This window comes from Mastigoproctus giganteus, chromosome 9 (assembly GCF_048544385.1).
Source record: "Mastigoproctus giganteus isolate SK-2022 chromosome 9, ASM4854438v1, whole genome shotgun sequence".
Lineage (NCBI taxonomy): Eukaryota > Metazoa > Arthropoda > Arachnida > Uropygi > Thelyphonidae > Mastigoproctus > Mastigoproctus giganteus.
Genome location: NC_143583.1, coordinates 45,568,872 through 45,588,089, shown reverse-complemented (window position 1 = coordinate 45,588,089; position 19,218 = coordinate 45,568,872). Strand labels below are relative to the sequence as shown.

General features: G+C 38.3%; 1 protein-coding gene across 1 annotated transcript in view; it reads right to left on the bottom strand.

Moving 5' to 3' along the window:
- Window positions 1-19,218, bottom strand: part of PolE1 (DNA polymerase epsilon catalytic subunit 1) — a 650,197-nt gene that overhangs the window by 323,953 nt on the left and 307,026 nt on the right. The window contains 1 exon segment of the mRNA XM_090380641.1: window positions 14,004-14,092. Within this exon segment, the coding sequence (XP_090236767.1) occupies window positions 14,004-14,092 (89 nt within the window).

Genomic DNA, 19,218 nt, shown 5'->3' with positions numbered 1-19,218 from the left:
TTCAAATGATGTGAAGGTTGACAGGGTGTTTAATGGTGGAAATCAGGTAATGATGCTGTTGGAATGAGAAGTGGCAGTCGAGAAAAATTCAAGGTACTGCATATGGAAAGCAGTAGTTCCAGAATAAAATTGTTGATACTGTACTCAATGTAATGGAGAAACAAAAAGACCTGGGGGGGGGGGGTTATTGTACAGTCTGACATGAAGCTTTCGGAACAATGTAGACAAGCTGCTAAGAGAGAGAGCTCATGGGATTCTGTCAGTGATATATAGAAATTTTCCAGCAGGAACATGGAGGGGATTGTCCAGCTGTATAAGGCAAGATTAGGAAGCATTGTGAGTACCGCATACAGGGCTGTAAGCCTCATTTTAGGAAGGACATAGATCTGTTTGTTGGAACAGGAATGGAGAAGGGTAACAAGATAGTCAAAGACAAAAAAAGTTAATCTTACATAAAAGACTTCAGTTCTGCATGTTGCAGATCTGGAAACTATGCACTTGCACTGGGACCTGACTGAAGTGTTCATAGAGTAAATTAAATGCAGATTGCATCCAAACCCTTGGTCGGATAACACAAATTTAAGCAGACATAAATTAAAAAAAGGTTGGTTGTAAGATATATGCTTTCAACCAGAAAGTGATTGATTGATTGATTGATTGATTGATTGATTGATTGATTGATTGGTTGGTTGGTTGTTGGAACACTCCTATCTGGTTTTGTGGCGGCAGGTAGTTTGAAATAATTTTAAGGAAGAATTAGACAAATTATTAGAGGGATGAACAGAGGAGGTGTTTTTTTTTTTTTTTTGTGGGGAGGGGGACTCTTGTATCATTTGCCTATATTAATACCAGTACTAGGGACCAGAATAGTCTAGTTTCAATCATTTCTCTCAAACCAGATGACATTGTGAGAATAAGAACTATTAGCAGGGAGTGATTGAGTATTTCCAAGTTGGACAATGAAGAAAGGGGTTGTAGATGTTAATGGGAAAGACATGGATTTTAATTTCATGAAAGGGGACCATGGCAGTATGCTACCTGGATTCTGTCAATTGTGTAGTTATCTCAATGAGGGTGACTACATTATTGTTGTTGTTGTTGTTTTGGTTTTTAGGAGCATTAGCAACTAAGACCATATTGCTCTGGGGATAAGTGGTGGTCGTTCTATGACCTTTCTGCATCCTCCATATTTGGTGGTCACGGGCTTGAACCCCGGTCTAATCAAGAAGTGTGTGCTATGCACTGCTGCTCCTGCCCACCTGGCTATGGAGGTGCGGTGACTACATTAGAATTATTCAATGTCTTTACTAAAGCAATAGTTACAGAAGCATGAATGCACATATTGCATGAAGAGATGCTGAGATGGATGAATATATAGTCTGGTGCTGTATAAATAATATACAGAGGTGAAAGGTTTTGTATAAATATATACAGATAATAAGATGGCACGGGGAAAGTTACAGAGCAATGAAATTTAGGGAGGCCTATAAGTTGATCTGTAATATTTCCACATACAAGTTTAGCCTGGCAAAGTTTAAGTTTGGCTAAGAGAGCCAAAAATGGGAACAAGGACTGTTTTTTTATGTATGTGAATACAGATATAAAAAGGATTAATTGAATCAGATTTTTGCATAATGAGTGTGGGAAGGGCTTAGGATAAACCAGTGATGTTGCTCATCTATTCAACAGGTAATTTGGATTGTTCTTTACAGACTAAAGACTTTATATTTGATGAATTTGAGGTATTGCTCAAAACATCAAAGGCAGATATTGTTGGGATATCAGAGACTTGGTGTCACACAGATATAAGGAATGCAGAACTGGAATTTGGGGAGTACAACGTCTACAGAAAAGATAGACTGGATAGGAAGGGAGGAGGGGTTATGCTATTAGTTAAGAAATACATAAAATCCAAGGAAGTGAAGCCAGTGGACATCGCTGGACAGTGCAGTGTCGAGTCAGTTTGGTGTGACATAAGCATTGGGAGATCAAAATTGAGAGTAGGAGTGTGCTATAGGCCTAATGACTCTGATGAGTATAATAAGAAACTGTACAGGGAAATAGAGTGGGCCAGTAAATCAGAGAGTCTTATAATGGGAGATTTTAATTTCCCAGATATTGACTGGAATTTGTGGGCTGGTCACTCACACACTAGCAAGGCTTTTGTGGATTTATTGGATGATTGTTTTCTACATCAGCATGTTCGGGAGGCAACTAGAGGGAGGAATACTCTTGATTTGATTATCAGCAGTGATTCTTCATGCATTAAGAATCTGCAGATAAATGAACCACTGGGTGGCAGTGATCACAGTGTGCTGAAGTGGGATTTACTCAAAGAGGTAACTACCATTAGGGGTAAAGGGAAGGGTTATTGCTTTCGTAAAGGCGACTACGATGGACTGAGACAGTATTTAAATTCTATACAGTGGGACCAACTGATGATGTTACCAACAGTAAATGCAAAATGGGAAGAATTCAAAGAACTTATCTTGGAAGCTACTAGACTTTACATACCAACTAAGAAATATTGTTCAAGGTATGGGCCTAAATGGATGTCAGATGAACTGATGAGGCATATGGCAGAGAAGAAACATGCATGGGATACATACAAATTAACACATGACACAGAAGCCTATGATAGATACAAGTTGATCTGTAACCAAGTTACAAAGGAGGTTAGGCAGGCGAAGGCAGATTACGAGAAATCTTTCGCAAGGGATGCAAAGAAAAACAGCAAAGAGTTCTTTACTTATGTAAACTCTAGAAGGAAGGGGATGAATCAGATTGGTCCACTTGATATCGATGGGTCAACTGTTGATGATCCTGCTCAGGTAGCTAACAAACTAAATGAATATTTTGCATCAACATTCACACATGAGGAGTTATTTAGCGAGGGGAAAGCCAGAGGTGTATTCAACTCTAGCAGTAAGCTAGAGAATCTTGTAATAACTGAGAGTAAAGTGGAGGAGAAATTGTTGAAGATAAACACAAGAAAGGCACCTGGGGTGGATGGGATCTATCCAGTTATATTAAAGGAGGCAGCAAAGGAAGTAAGCAAACCCTTAGCCATAATTATGAGAGCTTCCTTGGACTCAGGGGAGGTACCCATAGACTGGAGATGTGCAAATGTGACCCTAATTCACAAAGGAGGATCAAAAGCTGACACAAGCAATTATAGACCTGTGAGTTTAACTTCTGTTCCAGGAAAATTAATGGAGGCACTAGTTAAAGAAGCACTGCAGGATCATTTAGACAAGACTTCAGTTATAGCTCGGACACAGCATGGTTTTGTTAAGGGGAAGTCTTGCCTGACCAATTTGATTGGATACTATGATGCAGTCACAAAGGAACTGGATGCAGGGAATAACTTTGATATTATATACTTGGATCTTAGAAAGGCTTTTGATACTGTTGCACATGGAAGACTGCTGCACAAATTGGAGCAGTGTAACATTGGAGGCAAATTGCTGCTGTGGGTAAAGGGGTGGCTGAGGGAGAGAAGACAGAGAGTGCTAATCAATGGACACTGCTCATCGTGGACTAATGTTATTAGTGGAGTCCCTCAGGGCTCAGTGTTGGGTCCATTATTGTTTTCTGTATTTATAAATGATATTGATGATGGTATATCAAGCTTAATGTCCAAGTTTGCAGATGATACAAAGGTTGGCAGGGTTGTCAAGGACACTACTGACACTATGCTGCTGCAACAGGATCTGGAAAGGTTGAGCAGATGGGCTGAGAGGTGGCAAATGAAGTTTAACATTGACAAATGTAAAGTACTACACATGGGAAACAGCAACCCCAGAGCAACGTATCAACTCTGTGGTACTACACTGACAGTGGTAGAGAATGAAAGGGACTTGGGGGTGATTGTGCAGGCAGATATGAAGTTCTCTGAGCAGTGCAGACGGGCTGCAAGAGTAGCTCATGGAGTATTGTCAATGATATACAGGAATTTTTCCAGCAGGGATAAGGAGGTGATTATTCCATTGTATAAGGCAATGGCCAGGCCACACCTAGAGTACTGCGTACAGGTCTGGAGGCCTCATTTCAAGAAGGATGTAGAGCTACTGGAACGAGTACAGAGAAGGGCAACAAGATTAGTGAATGGAACAAAGGGGTGCTCTTACGAAGAAAGGCTTAAGATTTGCAAATTACAGTGTCTGGAGACTAGGCACCAGCGAGGTGATCTGATAGAGGTGTATAAAGCATTGAATGGTTTGAGCATGCTCAATGCTGATGGGATTCTTGCTCTCGCTCAGAATAATCACCTGAGAGGGCATAAATTCAAATTGAGGAAAGACAGATGTAGGATAGATGTGCAGAAATTTGCCTTTAGCCAGCGAGTGGTTGGTTGGTGGAACAGACTTCCATCCCTTGTCGTGGAAGTTGATAGCCTAAATAAGTTTAAGGCTCAGCTGGACAGGTATTTTGAACGAACAGAGGGGTGAAGTGGGAGTGGGGTTTTTTTTTTTTTTGGCTGATGCTGCATAAGCTTGCTTTCTTGCATCAAATGCCTCTACTAATGCTAATGCTAATATGAATCAGAGGAAGTGAGAGCAAGCATTATGCAATCATCTGTAATTTGCATTATTGAAATTACAGATGATTATTTATTAAAAAACTTTTGAACCTAAAGGCAAGTAAGGCTGCATTAGTTAGTAGCATATATTGAATAATAATTTTGAGGAAGGCAATGAGGAGTGCATTGAACCATTATGGCTAATTATGAGGAAATGTTATTTGTATTTGGCCATGATTTCATTTGAGTGGAGAAGTGCTAGTTCATTGCCAATACATAAAGATAGTTCTAAAAGCAAATTAATAAAACTGGAAGATACACAACACTTTTTTTATTAAGGCAAAATGAAGATTAACTAACCTGATGAGCTAATTTGAATCAGTCACTCATTATCTGGATGTAGAAAATAATTTTGACATTGTTTATTTGGATTTGAACAAAATATTTAACTCAGTTACACATGAGCAATAATTGTGTAACCTGGATCATGTTAGGAACAGGGATAAGATTGTAAGCTGGATTGCAGTGGACTGTGATTAATGATTACTCTCCAGATTTTGGCTAATGTTAGAAATGTTCATCCCCCCATCCTTCCAAGAATCAGTTCTGGAACCACTGTTGTTTCTGATTTTCTTAAATGACATCAACAAGGGGATAAAGGGTGTAATGTTTGACCATCTCTGAAGTCCTGAACAGATTTCAGAGTTGGTTAGAAGTGGGAGCTATGTTTTAATCCAAGTAATAATGCAAGGTCTTACACTTGGGGAAATAGCAACCCACAAATATTATTATACACTTAGTGGGATTGAATTAAAAACAGTGGATGAGGAAAAGGATCCAGCAGTTACAATATGGGCAGATATGAAGATTTCTGAACAGTGTAAACAGGCAGCCAGGAAAGCCTATGGTGTCCTATCTTTGATTTTTCGAACGCTAACCTGTAGAGATAGGGAGGTTATAATCCCACTGTATAAGACAATTGTAAGATCACATTTGGAATACTGTGTTCAGGTATGGAGACCTCATCTGAAAAAAGACATCAAGCTTCTTGAAAGGGCCCAAAGAGGACAAATCAAATGGTGAGATTGGCAGGATGATCACATGAGGAAACACACTGATTATGTAGGCTACAGAGCTGCTTGGCAACCAGGCACCTCAGAGGTTACCTAATTGAGGTTTATAAGGCTTTCAGAGGGATTAGTAAAATGAATGAATTGATCTTATAAAGAATTCTGGGATTTAGTGGTCATAAATTTAAATTACAGGTTTTACAACCAGCTTGGCAACCAGGCACCTCAGAGGTTACCTAATTGAGGTTTATAAGGCTTTCAGAGGGATTAGTAAAATGAATGAATTGATCTTATAAAGAATTCTGGGATTTAGTGGTCATAAATTTAAATTACAGGTTTTACAGGTTTAGATCATATTGTAGGAAGTTTTCTTTAAGCCAACAAGTCATTGATTGCTGGAATAGCATTAGCATTAGTAGAGGCATACGATGCAAGAAAGCAAGCTTATGCAGCATCAGCCAAAAAACAAAAAAAAAACAGCTCCCATTTCATTCCTCCATTCTTCCAAATGCCTGTCCAGCTCAGCCTTAAATTTATATAGTTTATATTCCACAACAAAAGATGGAAGCCTGTTCCACCAATCAACTACCCACTGGCTAAAGGCAAATTTCCACACATCTATTCTACAACTATCTTTTCTCAATTTGAAACTGTGCCCTCTCAGATTCTTAGTCTGAGCAAGACGGAGAATCCCATCAGCATTCAGCTTGCTCAATCCATTCAAGGCCTTATCGACCTCAATCAGATAACCTCACAGGTGCCTAATCTCCAGGCCCTGCAATTTGCAGAACTTAAGTCTTTCTTAGTAAGAGCTCCCCTTTGTTCCCCTAACCAATCTTGTTGCCCTTCTCTGTACTCGTTCAAGCAACTCTACATCCTTCCTAAAATGAGGTCTCCACACCTGTACATACTACTCTAGGTGTGGACTGACCATTGCCTTGTATAATGGGATTATCACCTCCCTGTCCCTGCTAGTAAAATTTCTATATATCATTGACAAGACTCCATGACCTGCTCTGGCAGCCTGTCTGCACTGCTCAGCGAACTTCATATTTGGCTGTACAAATACCCGCAGGTCTTTTACACTTTCCACTTCACTGAGTGTAGTACCACCCAGTTGGTACATTTCTCTTCAGTTATTGCTACCCATATACAGTACTTTGCATTTGTCAATGTTAAACTCCATTTGCCGCTTCTCAGCCCATTTTACCAACTTATCTAGATCCAGTTGGAGTAGCATACTGTCATTACTGTCGTTAACAACCCTGCCAACCTTTGTTGTTGTTGTTGTTGTTTGGTTTCCAGGAGCATTAGCAACTAAGGCCATATTGCTCTGGGATATGCGGTGGTCATTCCCTGACCTTTCCACATCCTCCGTATTTGGTGGTGAGAGGCTCGAACCCCGGTCTAATCAAGAAGTGTGTGCTACGCATTGCTACTCCTTCCCACCTGGCAACAGAGTTGCCGCCAACCTTTGTATCATCTGCAAACTTGGACATTAAACCTGATATACCTTCATCAATATCATTGATAAATATGCAAAACAACAATGGGCCCAACACTGAACCCTGGGGAACTCCACTAATACCATTTGTCCACGAAGAGCAGTGTCCATTGATTACCACTCTCTATTGTCTCCCAGTCAACCATCCCTTTATCCATTGTAGCAGCTTACCCTTGATGCCATACCTCTCCAATTTGTACAGCGGTCTTCCATGTGCAACAGTATCAAAAGCTTTCCTGAAATTCAAGTATATGATATCAAAATTATTTTTGGCATTCAGTTCCTTTGTGACCACATCATAGAAACCAATCAAATTGGTCAGACAAGACCTCTCTTTGATAGGCGCCTCCGTAGCCAGGTGGGAAGGAGGTGCATACCACACGCTTCTTGATTAGACTGGGGTTTGAGCCTGTCACCACCAAATACGGAGGATGCGGAAAGGTCAGGGAATGACCACCGCATATCCCAGAGCAATATGGCCTTAGTTGCTAATGCTCCTAAAAACCAAACAAACAAACAAACCTCCCTTTGACAAACCCATGCTGTGTATTAACTATTACTGCAATCTTGTCTAGATGATCCTGCAATGCTTCTTTCACCAGTGATTCACTATTTTCCCCAGAACACAAGTTAAACTAACAGGTCTGTAGTTACTTGTGTTACATTTTGAACCTTATTTGTGAATTGGTGATACATTTGCGCACCTCCAGTCCATGGGGACCTCCCCTGAATCCAAGGGAGCTCTCATAATTATGGCTAAGGGTTTGCTTACTTCCTTTGCTGCCTCCTTTAATATAACTAGATAGATCCCGTCAACCACAGGTGCCTTCCTTATATTTAACTTCAACAATTTCTCCTCCACTTTGCTCTCAGTTATTACAATATCACTTAGCTCCCTGTTAGTGTTTGATAAACTTCTGGCACTCCCCTCATTGAATAACTCCTCATGTGTGAATGTAGATGCAAAATACTCATTCAGTTTATCAGCTACCTGAGTATGATCATTCACGCCTCCGTAGCCAGGTGGGCAGGGAGCAGCAGCAGTGCATAGCACAAGCTTCTTGATTAGACTGGGGTTTGAGCCCTTGACCGCCAAATACGGAGGATGCGGAAAGGTCAGGGAATGACCACTGTATATCCCTGGAGCAATATGGCCTTAGTTTCTAATGGTCCTAAAAACCAAAATAACAACAACAGCACTTTTAAAAATAGTCAACCCATCTATGTTAAGTGGTCCAATCTAATTCATCCCTTTCCTTCTAGAGTTTACATAAGTAAAGAACTCCTTGCTGTTTTTCTTTGCATCCTTAGCCAAAGATTTCTCATAATCTGCCTAACCTCCTTTGTGACTTGATTACAGACTAGTTTATACTGCCTGAGGCTTCTGTGCCACCTGATACTTTATATACATCCCATACATTCTTCTTCTCTGCCACTAGCCTCATTAATTCATCTGACATCCATTTAGGCCTAAACCTTGAACAGTATTTCTTAGTTGGAATGAAAAGCCTAGTAGCCTCAAAAATTAAGTCCCTGAAGGCTTCCCATTTAGAATTCACTGTTGGCAACATCATCAGTTGATCCCACTGTACAGAATTTAAAAACTATCTGAGACCTCTGTAGTCACCTTTACAAAAACAAAAGCCCTTCCCTTTAGCCCTGATGGTAGTTACATCTTTAAATAATTCCCACATCAATACATTGTGATCCCTGTCGCCCAGTGGTTCCTTTATCTGCAGATTCGTAATGCATGAATAATCACTACTGATAATCAGATCAAGAATATTACTCCCTCTGGTTGCCTCTCGAATATGTTGCTGTAGAAAACAGTCATCCAATAAATCCACAAATATCTTGCTAGTGTGCGAGTGACCAATCCACAAGTTCTAGTCAACATCTGGAAAGTTAAAATCTCCCATTATAAGACATTCTGATTTACTGGCCCACTATATTTCTCTGCACAATTGCTCATTATACTCATAAGATTCATTAGGCCTATAACACACACCTACTCTCATATTTCCTTTTCCAGTGCTCATTTCACACCAAACAGACTCAACACTGCATTGTCCACCAGCATCAATTGGATGCACTTCCTTAGATTTTGTGTGTTTCTTAACTAACAGCATAACCCCTCCTCCCTTCCTATCCTTCCCATACACATTGTACTCCCCAAATTCCAACTCTGCACTGCCTATATCTGTGTGACACCACGTCTCTGATATCCCAACAATATCTGCCCTTGATATCTTGACCAGCACTTCAAGCTCATCAAATTTATTAACTATACTCCTAGCATTGGTGTACATGCAAGTATACATGCACCTGTTCCTGCTCTTAGCCACCCTAACACAGCCCATGTATTTACTTGTTCCACTATGACTCCCAGTAGTTCTGTAAATTTGCATTACCTTGCTTTCCAGTCTGCTGCCCATTCTTATAGAAGCGGTGCAAAAATCACTTTTGCCTCTGCCTGTGGCCACTGTTGACCTTTTAGTCTGTGTATCCCCCCACGCTAGCAGTTTTCCAACCCACCTAACACTGCATCGATAGCATCAGTAAATATTCTTGCACCCTTTCTATTCAAGTGTATCTCTGTGTAATCTCTGTAGAAGCAATCTCTCCTGTCAACAAGCACAGACCAGTCTGAAAAAAATTCTACCCCTTGAGCCTTGCACAATTTCTCCAGGGCCAAATTGATTGACAAGACTCTCGTCATATACTCCCTCCTATCGTGTCTGGGCAGAATTGCAGACACTTTCACATTCAACCCTAAATTGCGACTTTTTTTTTTTTTGACCTGTACTTGTTGAGTAAATCTGCAGATCTCTTACTCTTAACGTCATTAGTTCCAACGTGTACAACAGTATCACCTTTAGTGCCCTGAAAAGTTGATATCTGCTCTACAACATCATCAGCTTTTGCCCCTGGCAGACATACCCTGGTGCTGTTCTACCTATCCTTCTTACATAGTATATTCCCCGTCCCCCTGACAATAGAGTCACCAACAATAACTAGTTCCTTTGGGATCAGCGCATTCTGCCTTGGGGATTGCCTCTATGTTGCCTGATGCACAGGATTGAGCTCTGTCATTGAGCTGGCCAGCTGAGAGCCTGATGGTCCCCTCATATTTATTTCTTCGAGGATATTTACCCTACACCTCAAGCTCTCATAGATGCCCATCAAAACGCTGAGTTGGCACCTAATTTTTTGACACCCCAGACACCTAGCCAACACAAAGGCATCCTCCCTGACTAGATCATGTCCTGTTTTAGAAAGGTCGGAAAACATTTCACATTTCGCACATTTTTTTAAGACTGTGATGCGTTGAAGAATCACCCCCTTCATTTCTCCCCTGAGCCACAGCACTCTCGCTAGTCTGTGATCTTTGCTTCATGATTTCCGTTTAAATACAATTTAATTAACAATGAAATTTAATAAGATTAATAATATTTTTGATTAATTTATAATACTATAATATGCTAACAGATTCCTAACACTGTGCTTCGTATTATGCTATCTAGTTTTACTTTATACCTTATGCTATCAGTTCGAGATATATATACATTAAGCTATTTCTTATCGACTACAATATGGTGGCTAGTTCAACAATATTGGCACCAACACTGGGAGTCATAACTTCCAAAAATCGCTGGTTAAATTCAAAATAAGAAGCTAACGAACGCTACTAGACCTATTTAATATCTCCATAAAACACAATGTACCATGTTAAATAACGAAGAATATGTTAAAAATTAAAAAATACTTATCCCTTTACAGCAGCCAAAAATCCACCATCCATACTGTTGAGGCTGACAGTTTGAATAAATTCAAAAGCCAACTGGACAGTTACCTGTGTGAGAAGGGAAGTATACAATTTCTATTTTCTTACCTACTTGTTTTTTGTTTTTTTTTTTTTTTGCCAGTGCAGCAAAAGCCTGTGGCTTCCTTGCACTATAAGGCAAATACTATTACTATTACTATGTCAATATTTGCTGATGATGCAAAGGTTGGGTGAGTTTTCAGTGATCAGCACCAAGCAGTTCTTCAAGGTGACCTGGATTGGCTGCTATGTTTTAATGCAGCAAAGTGTGAGGTCTTATCCTTGGGGAAAAGAACAGAGTTAGAAAGGGATTTGGAAATTACAATTCAGGCAGACATGAAATTCTCTGGGCAATGTGGACAGGCAGCAAGGAGGACCCATGGTGATCTACTGATGATATATTGAATATTTGCTTGTAGAGTGGGCAGGTCATAAGGCAATTGTAAGACCACACCAGTACTACCATATCTGAGTATGGAGATCGCACCTAAAAGAAGGCATCAAGCTTCTTGAAAGGGACCAAGTACTTGGTGAGATCTGGAAAAGGGCACCCATATGAGGAGACTTCAGATATATAGAGCTTGATACCAGTCACCTTAGAGGGGTGTGATTGAGGTTTATACAATTCTAAGAGGAGATAGTAAAATGAATGACGGTAACATTTTCACTGTTATGATTCCAGAACTAGTGACTAGTGATGGTTGTAAATTCAAATTTACAAAAATTACAAAAGTGTGCAATTTAAAAAATTTAATAATTATAATAAAATTATAAAAAAAAGGGAGGAGACAGTCATAACTTCAGTAAGATTTACCTCTCAAGTATCGTTGCCAGAATCAAAGTCTACAGCTGATAAGTACACCACTGCAGAGGTTGAGGACTGTGGAGATTTAGAAGGGGTCAGCCACTCAACCTTACAAAAGAACATATTAATGGATGATTGGACGGTCGCTTTTTTCTTTTCATCGTAGATTTTGTAGCAAGCAAGCATATCATCTAGATGCGTAGGACGTTCAGGAGCATTATCTAACAGAAGAAAAATCTTGAAAGGAACGTCGTTTTCTTTACAATATTTTTCAACTTTGAGAATGAAGCAGCATTTAAACCAATCCTCAAAGAGAGATATTGTTATCCATGCTCTCTGGTTCGATTGGAAATGCACAGGTAGGGTGGCTTTATTGGTGCCCTTAAATGCACGAGGATTTCGAGAATGGTACAAAAGCAGTGGTTTTAATCTCCCGCTGCATTAGTTCCTAGCAAGTGTGTGGCCCTACCTTTTGAAGCCTTGAAACCTGGCATTATCTTTTCCTCTTTGGCAGTGTATATTCGATCAGGCATTTTTTTCCAATACAGAGCAGTCTCATCAACATTAAAAATTTGCTGCGTTGAATAACTGCCTTCATCAATAATTTTTTCCAACACATCACAAAATTTCTCTGCAGCTGCAGAATCGGCACTGGCGACTTCACCACATACTTTAACGTTGTGGAAACCAATGCGATGCTTGAACCTATTAAACCATCCATTGCTTGTCACAAACTTGGCTTGGGATTTGCCGTACTTATCCTTAATATCTTCATAAATACTTCTTACTTTTGCTTGAATGGCCACTGGACTCAAGGGGCACTTGCTTCTGAATCTGATTATCCATATTATTAATAGCTGTTCCATCTTTGATATAGTACCTGAATACTGTTTTGTGATCACTGTTGATTTTAAGTGTGTTGATCCTTTGACATGTTCTTTTATACAAGCACTGTCCTTTAAAATAGTATTCGCTGTTGAAGCAGCGAGACCTAATTCCCTTGCAATAGATGACAAACTTCATTTCTAAATCAACTTTGTTTTGTTTCCTAGAACTGCCAGCACTTGCACTTTCCGTTGGTCCATTTCCCTTCACCATTGTAATAAGTAATCAGGAATGAAGAGAAGATTCTGAAAATTTATTTCTGTTTTTTATATGATTGAAGATTTCAGTGAAGGGGAACTCATTTCACCATAATACTGTAATGTAAAAACCCACAGAATTCCAGTTATCGGTATTATCACAAATGCAATAAGATCGAGTTTACTACCCTTTTATTACCTATTTAGAACCCATTTACAGAAAAGCCCAATAACCTGATTTTTTATTGTGTGCAAATTGTTTTTATTGTGTTATGGTAGTGACCTCCAGAAATGTGTTTTAGACAAATATCACAAAGACCTGGAAGTAATTGTGCAGTCAGATATGAAGTTTTCTGAACAATGCAGGCAGGCTGCAAGAACAGGTCATGGGGTTATGTCAATGATATACAGGAATTTTGCTAGCAGGGAATTGTTCCTCTGTATAAGGCAATGGTCAGGCCCCACCTTCAGTACTGCATACAGGTCTGGAGGCCTCATTTTAGGAAGGATGTAGGTTTGCTTGAGCGTGTACAGAGAAGGGCAACAAGATTGGTGATGGGAATGAAGGGATCCTCTTACCAAGGGAGGCTTAAGTTCTGCAAATTGCAGTGGCTGGAGACTAGGCACCTGCGAGGGGATCTGATTGAGGGGTATAAGGCCTTGAATGGGTTGAGCACACTGAATTCTAATGGGATTCTTTCACTTGTTCAGATTACGAACCTAAGGAGGCATAAATTCAAATTGAGGAAAGACAGAGGTAGAATAGATGTGCGGAAATTTGCCTTTAGTCAGCAGGTGGTTAATTGCTGGTACAAACTTCCATCTGTCATTGTGGAAGTTGATAGGTTAAATAAATTTAAGGAGGAACTGGATAAACATTTAGAGGGAATGGTCATGTCATTTTTTTTTTTGGCTGATGCTGCATAAGCTCATATGCTTGCTTTCTTGCAACACATGCCACTATTACTACTACTACTACTATATGACGACAATGAAAGTGTAGTGCAAAATCCATTATAAATATGTTAGGCAATATATATTATTTATTGTTAGATAATATGGCATTAAAAATCTTGGTAAAAACAGTAATGGTTTCATGAAATACAGTCTGTGATAAACAATCTTGCTACACTAAATTTTTATTCTTGTTTACAGGCAGTAATTTTATTTTAAAAGAACATGACAATTATGATATACCTCTCTGTCACTGGGGCACCTTCTGGTTTATTTGAAATTATAAATCGACAGCTAAGGCCAGCATCCTTTACCATCTGATCTCCAAGAAACTAATAAAATAAAATATTTTGTATAAAGGTTTTTACTTATAAAAACTACACAGAATAACCAAAATTATTATAATACTTATAATATTTTTCTGGTTTTGATCACTAGTAACAAAATTTGATAAATAATTCCAAATCTCCACAGTGGTGCCATCAATATTATCATTAAATTATACCACTCTCACAGTTTTTGATATCAGTTTTTGATATCTGTACACTAATAGCTGTTTTACAGGCTGTGCAAATGGGGGAATGCATTGGATGCAATGCACCAGGGCCCCTGACTAGGGGGCCCATAATCGAGGGAGACAACAAAGTCTCAACATAAATAAAAGAAGCACCTTAACCCCATTTGCATCCAGGCCCCCCAAATACCTTTGCATGGCCCTGCTGTTTTAACTCAGTTTTTACACTGATTTCAGATATGTTATTCATTTATTCCTATAACATACCATTTTTTTCACAGATAACTTAAGTTCATGTCATGAGTTGTATTATTCAAAGTATTAAGTTAGGAGTAAATGCTGAGAATTTATAAACTAAATCTTCGCACATTAGCAACACTGCCTTCAGTCATTTGTTTCTTGGCTTTAAGAGCTCCATGCAGCAGTCTTTATCAGTGCGAGTTCAAAGTATTTTTGAGGTTATTGTGTCACACTTATACCGAAAAGTGAGTAAAATGTCTTCACACAACTGTTTGAACAATCAACTTATTTTGTTATATTTGTATAAACAGATAAGATATTACCCTCAAGCAAAGAAAGGTATTACAGAATTTGTAAAAAATGTGTATTGTGCTTATTTTTGAGTGAAACTTGCTGATAAACAAACAAAAGATGGGCTCCACATTAAGTTGCCAAACCTGTTTTGAAGCATTGAGATTGTGGAAAAATGGTAAAAAGAAGGCTATGCCATTTGCAATTCCCATGATTTGGTGGGTGCCTACAAAATACTGTGATGACTGTTACACTTTCTTATTTAGTGTAGAGGGGGACACAATGCAAAGAGTAAGGAGGACACTGCATATCCTAATATTCCATCTGCCATTAGACCAGTCTCACAGAGATAACTTGCCGATTCCACACCCTCCACTTATATTGGAGAATGTAGCAACAGAGAGTGCTGAAACTGAAGCTTCTGAAGGTGAAACTGAAGTCTCCATGCCTAGAGTCATTAAGTTCAGCCCTCAACTGTTTTCACAGCATGAACTCAATGATCTGGTAAGAGATTTAAATTTACCAAAGGAATCTGCAGAACTCCTTGGTTCTAGACTTAAGTCAAAAAATCTTCCAGTACATGAGACATTTTTCTCATGGTACAGACACAAAGAATGAGAACTAGTCCCCTACTTTTCTGAGGACAATTGTATGGTTTTTTGCAGTAATACTGATGACTTGCTGAACTATTTAAGAATTAGTTACAATCCTACACAGAGGAGACTTTTTATTAACAAACACATCGAAGAAGTCTCAAAGGTGTGTTGCTCCACAATGGAAATAAATATGGTTAATTCCAGTAGCTCTTATGTGGTTGCTACCAGATAAGATGCACATCCCATTCTTGAAGGAGTGCCATTATTTGGCTGCCACATTAACAATGAAGTTGTAAACTCATCTGATGCTGTGTATCTGACTTAGACTGTAAAATATTTTTGTAAAGGTTGTGCTATTTGCACTATGTGGCTAACACTACCCCTTTGTACAACAATTAAATATTTCTCTTGCCATATGACTGTTTCAGAATAAAAGCTGAAACTTGAGATGATATAAAGAACACTTCGTTACATTAATTCTGGTTTATTTTGCAAACACAGCTGAAACTCAACATTAAAAGTAAATAAAATGTTTCAGTAATACTCTGCATACCTTCAGTGATTAACAACAAAGTTTTGGAAAAAGAGTGTCTGCATTGCTGTTAAAATACTACTCATGCAAAGATCTGAATACAGTAAACCCTTGATTTAATGGAATAATAGGGGAGAAAGGGGTGTCCATTAATGCCGAAAGTCCGTTAAATTGAATGTAACCTGTGGGGGGGGGGCATTTTTTATTGTTCTTAATGTAAAAAAAAGTTTCAATACAATATACAGAACTGTACAATATGAAATTATGTTGCAATTTGGCCTTTGATTTACAGATATCAGAAACTGTTTTTTTACGCCATAAATTTCACAAACACGTGCTACTGAGACGCCTTGTTCTAATTTCCGTGCCACATTTAAGTTCACAAGCTTTCTTTTGACTCCTCTATCACTTGATGCCATTTTAAATTGTAAGGATTGCAAAATTATTTAATAAATAAAGTCACAATTCAGAAATCACAGAAACACTCTGTATACAACCTGACCGCATGATAGCTTGAGGCAGACTGAGACCGAAACAAAGCAAGTCAGTAGACCTGCAGTTTAGTGTCCCAAGTCACATTCAGCAAGTATCTTATTTGTTATCTGGGTAAACAGCTATTTGAACACGTGTTCAGAAAGAATAAAAAACAATTTCTTGACTACAATTATAAAAATAAAAGTAGGTAATTATCAAAACAATAATGGAAACAGGTAATTATTAATTTTTAATTAATAATAACACTGAAATATAGCCTAAAAAAATAATATGGTCGAGATTATTATGTACATTACTGCATTATTATTTGTCTGATTCATTAAATCCAAAATCTGTTATATCAGGGTCTGTTAAATCGAGGATTTACTGTATATAAAGAAACAAAGGATCTGATTAAAATATACATTGCACTGCATTACCTTAATTAATTAATAACTGAACATTATAAGACACCCAAATGTTTGAAACATTTGGATGTCTTATAATGGGTGTCTCAGAACGCTGTGTTCTTTCATCTGTGGATACTGGAATAGATATACAATGAAACCAAGAAGAGTCTCTCTCTCTCTCTCTCTCTCTCTCTCTCTCTCTGTTGTATCATGATGAGAAGACTATGTAATATTTTTTTCCGAAAGTCATCTTAACCCATTAATACTATGAAAAAACTACTTATCAAAACTCATTTTGATAGGTAGTATTATGGTCAGATTATAAGTCAAGAAAACAAACAATACCAAAATTTCAAAGAAAATATATTTATTTTTTTAGAAAAACAAGCATCCTCAAACGGGGACATTAGGCAGATAAGTGGTATTTTTCAAAGCAGCCTTTTTCGATGAACACTGTTTTCTGACAATTCACATGACCACCTAGCTTTCATATGACAAGCGCAACATTTTAATTGTCTATCAAGTTTTTCTGGAAAGTGATGGCCTTCACCAATTTTCATGGAACTTCCAGCTTTTTGCTTTTTACTGCTTCTTGCTGATGTAGCATCTTTCAAATAACTCCGTACGACATTTTGACGAAAATCTAATTGATTCATTTTTATCTCTGCTGCCATTTGGTGCAACTTCCACACATTAGTGATGGCCATATCTAACATGTATGTAAACAGGACTCACCAACATTTTTTGCCTCTTATCACTATCCTCTACAAAGATATACATTGGTCATGGGTATCTACGTCACCCATTCCACTATTGTACGATGCAAATGATTTAGGTTGTTCAACGTTGACCTCAGCTTTTGCAGTTTTTGACCAACGTTTTACATAGTCTAATGGTTCAACAAAAATCATAATTGAACACACCATACATCGTTATCTTTCCATTTTATACATAATATGCCATTGATGACATCAAACCTACAGTCATAAGTACCTCTTTCCATTTTTTTTTTTTTCATTTCTTTAGATGCCATAATAGGACAATGTTGAACTCAATTGTCCCTCATAGTTCCTGTAGCTCTTATTTTCTCCTTTTTCAAAAATATCATCAACAAGTACATTGTAAAATAATTGTCGAAGAAAACTATGTGGTTTGATGGATCTGGCACATGTTACAAAAAATCAATAACCACTCTTGCACCTACAAGTATACTTTCACATTTTTAGTTTCTTTAATTGGCTTTCTGCAATAGATGTCAAAAGCATAGCAATACCCTGAAGACCTACTTACCATCCAAATTTTGTAACCTCACCTCACTGGTTTCCCCTTGATTGGCTGGATTATGCCGAAAATACTTCACCATTGACAGATCCTTGTGAAAAAAACTGCACTGGCAAAATTGTTTTATTATTATTGGCCATTCATTATTGGCCTAACTTTGTACATTCAATCTTGACAATTTCCAATTCCATCATTATTGGCCAGATGTACAAATCTGTTTATTTCTAGATATTGACCTCCTGACATGGCCTTATAAATACACGAGACACTGAAGTCCTCATCCAGTGACCAATACATTCTTTCTTGAGGAAGGTTGTGATATCCTGTCAAAAGCAATATTGCAATAAAACTTCACATTTCTTTGTTGGCGATAGTAAATTGGTGATTGTTTTTTTTGTCAAGTGTATATTATCATTTGTTCGCATATATAGTCTATTACTTCATCACTAAAAAGTTTTTCAAATATCTTGGGTGGGGACAAAACTTTTAAGTCATTTTTCACAGCATCTAACTCACTTGTAAAACAATGTTCATTTGTATTGTAGTTTTAAATGTTTTTCACCAATCTTATGTAGAAATAAAACACACAGAAAACGAAAATTGGAATCTTGATAACTATGTATTTTTTTTTTTTTTTTTTTTTTATGAGAACCCCAAACACGAGAGGTATTAGAACCTATAGTACTTAGTACCGTGCTTGGGTTGGAGGTTGAGAAGACGAAAGAAGATATTTGTTGATATTGGACTTGAACTTCTGTAGATTGTAATTTTCAGGAAATACGTATGAAGGAAGGTTGTTCCAGAAAACGGCAGTTGAATGAATAAATGAGGAAGATGAAAAGTTGGTTCTGTGGGTTTGAAGTTGGACAGTAAATGGATGTTGGCTGGTGGCGGCACGTGTTCGGACTGTTTTGAAAGAGAGAGCGGGAATTATAGAAGCCAATTCAGAAGAACAGTGCCCATGGAAGTATCTGTAGAAGAGGCATGCAGCAGAAACAGTGCGTCTATGAGAAAGCGAGTGGAGAGACTCTGTTAGAGATGAATCATTAATTAACCTAACTGCCCTCTTCTGAATGGAATCAAGAAGCCTGAGAGAGGTTTTGGGGGCACCACCCCAGAT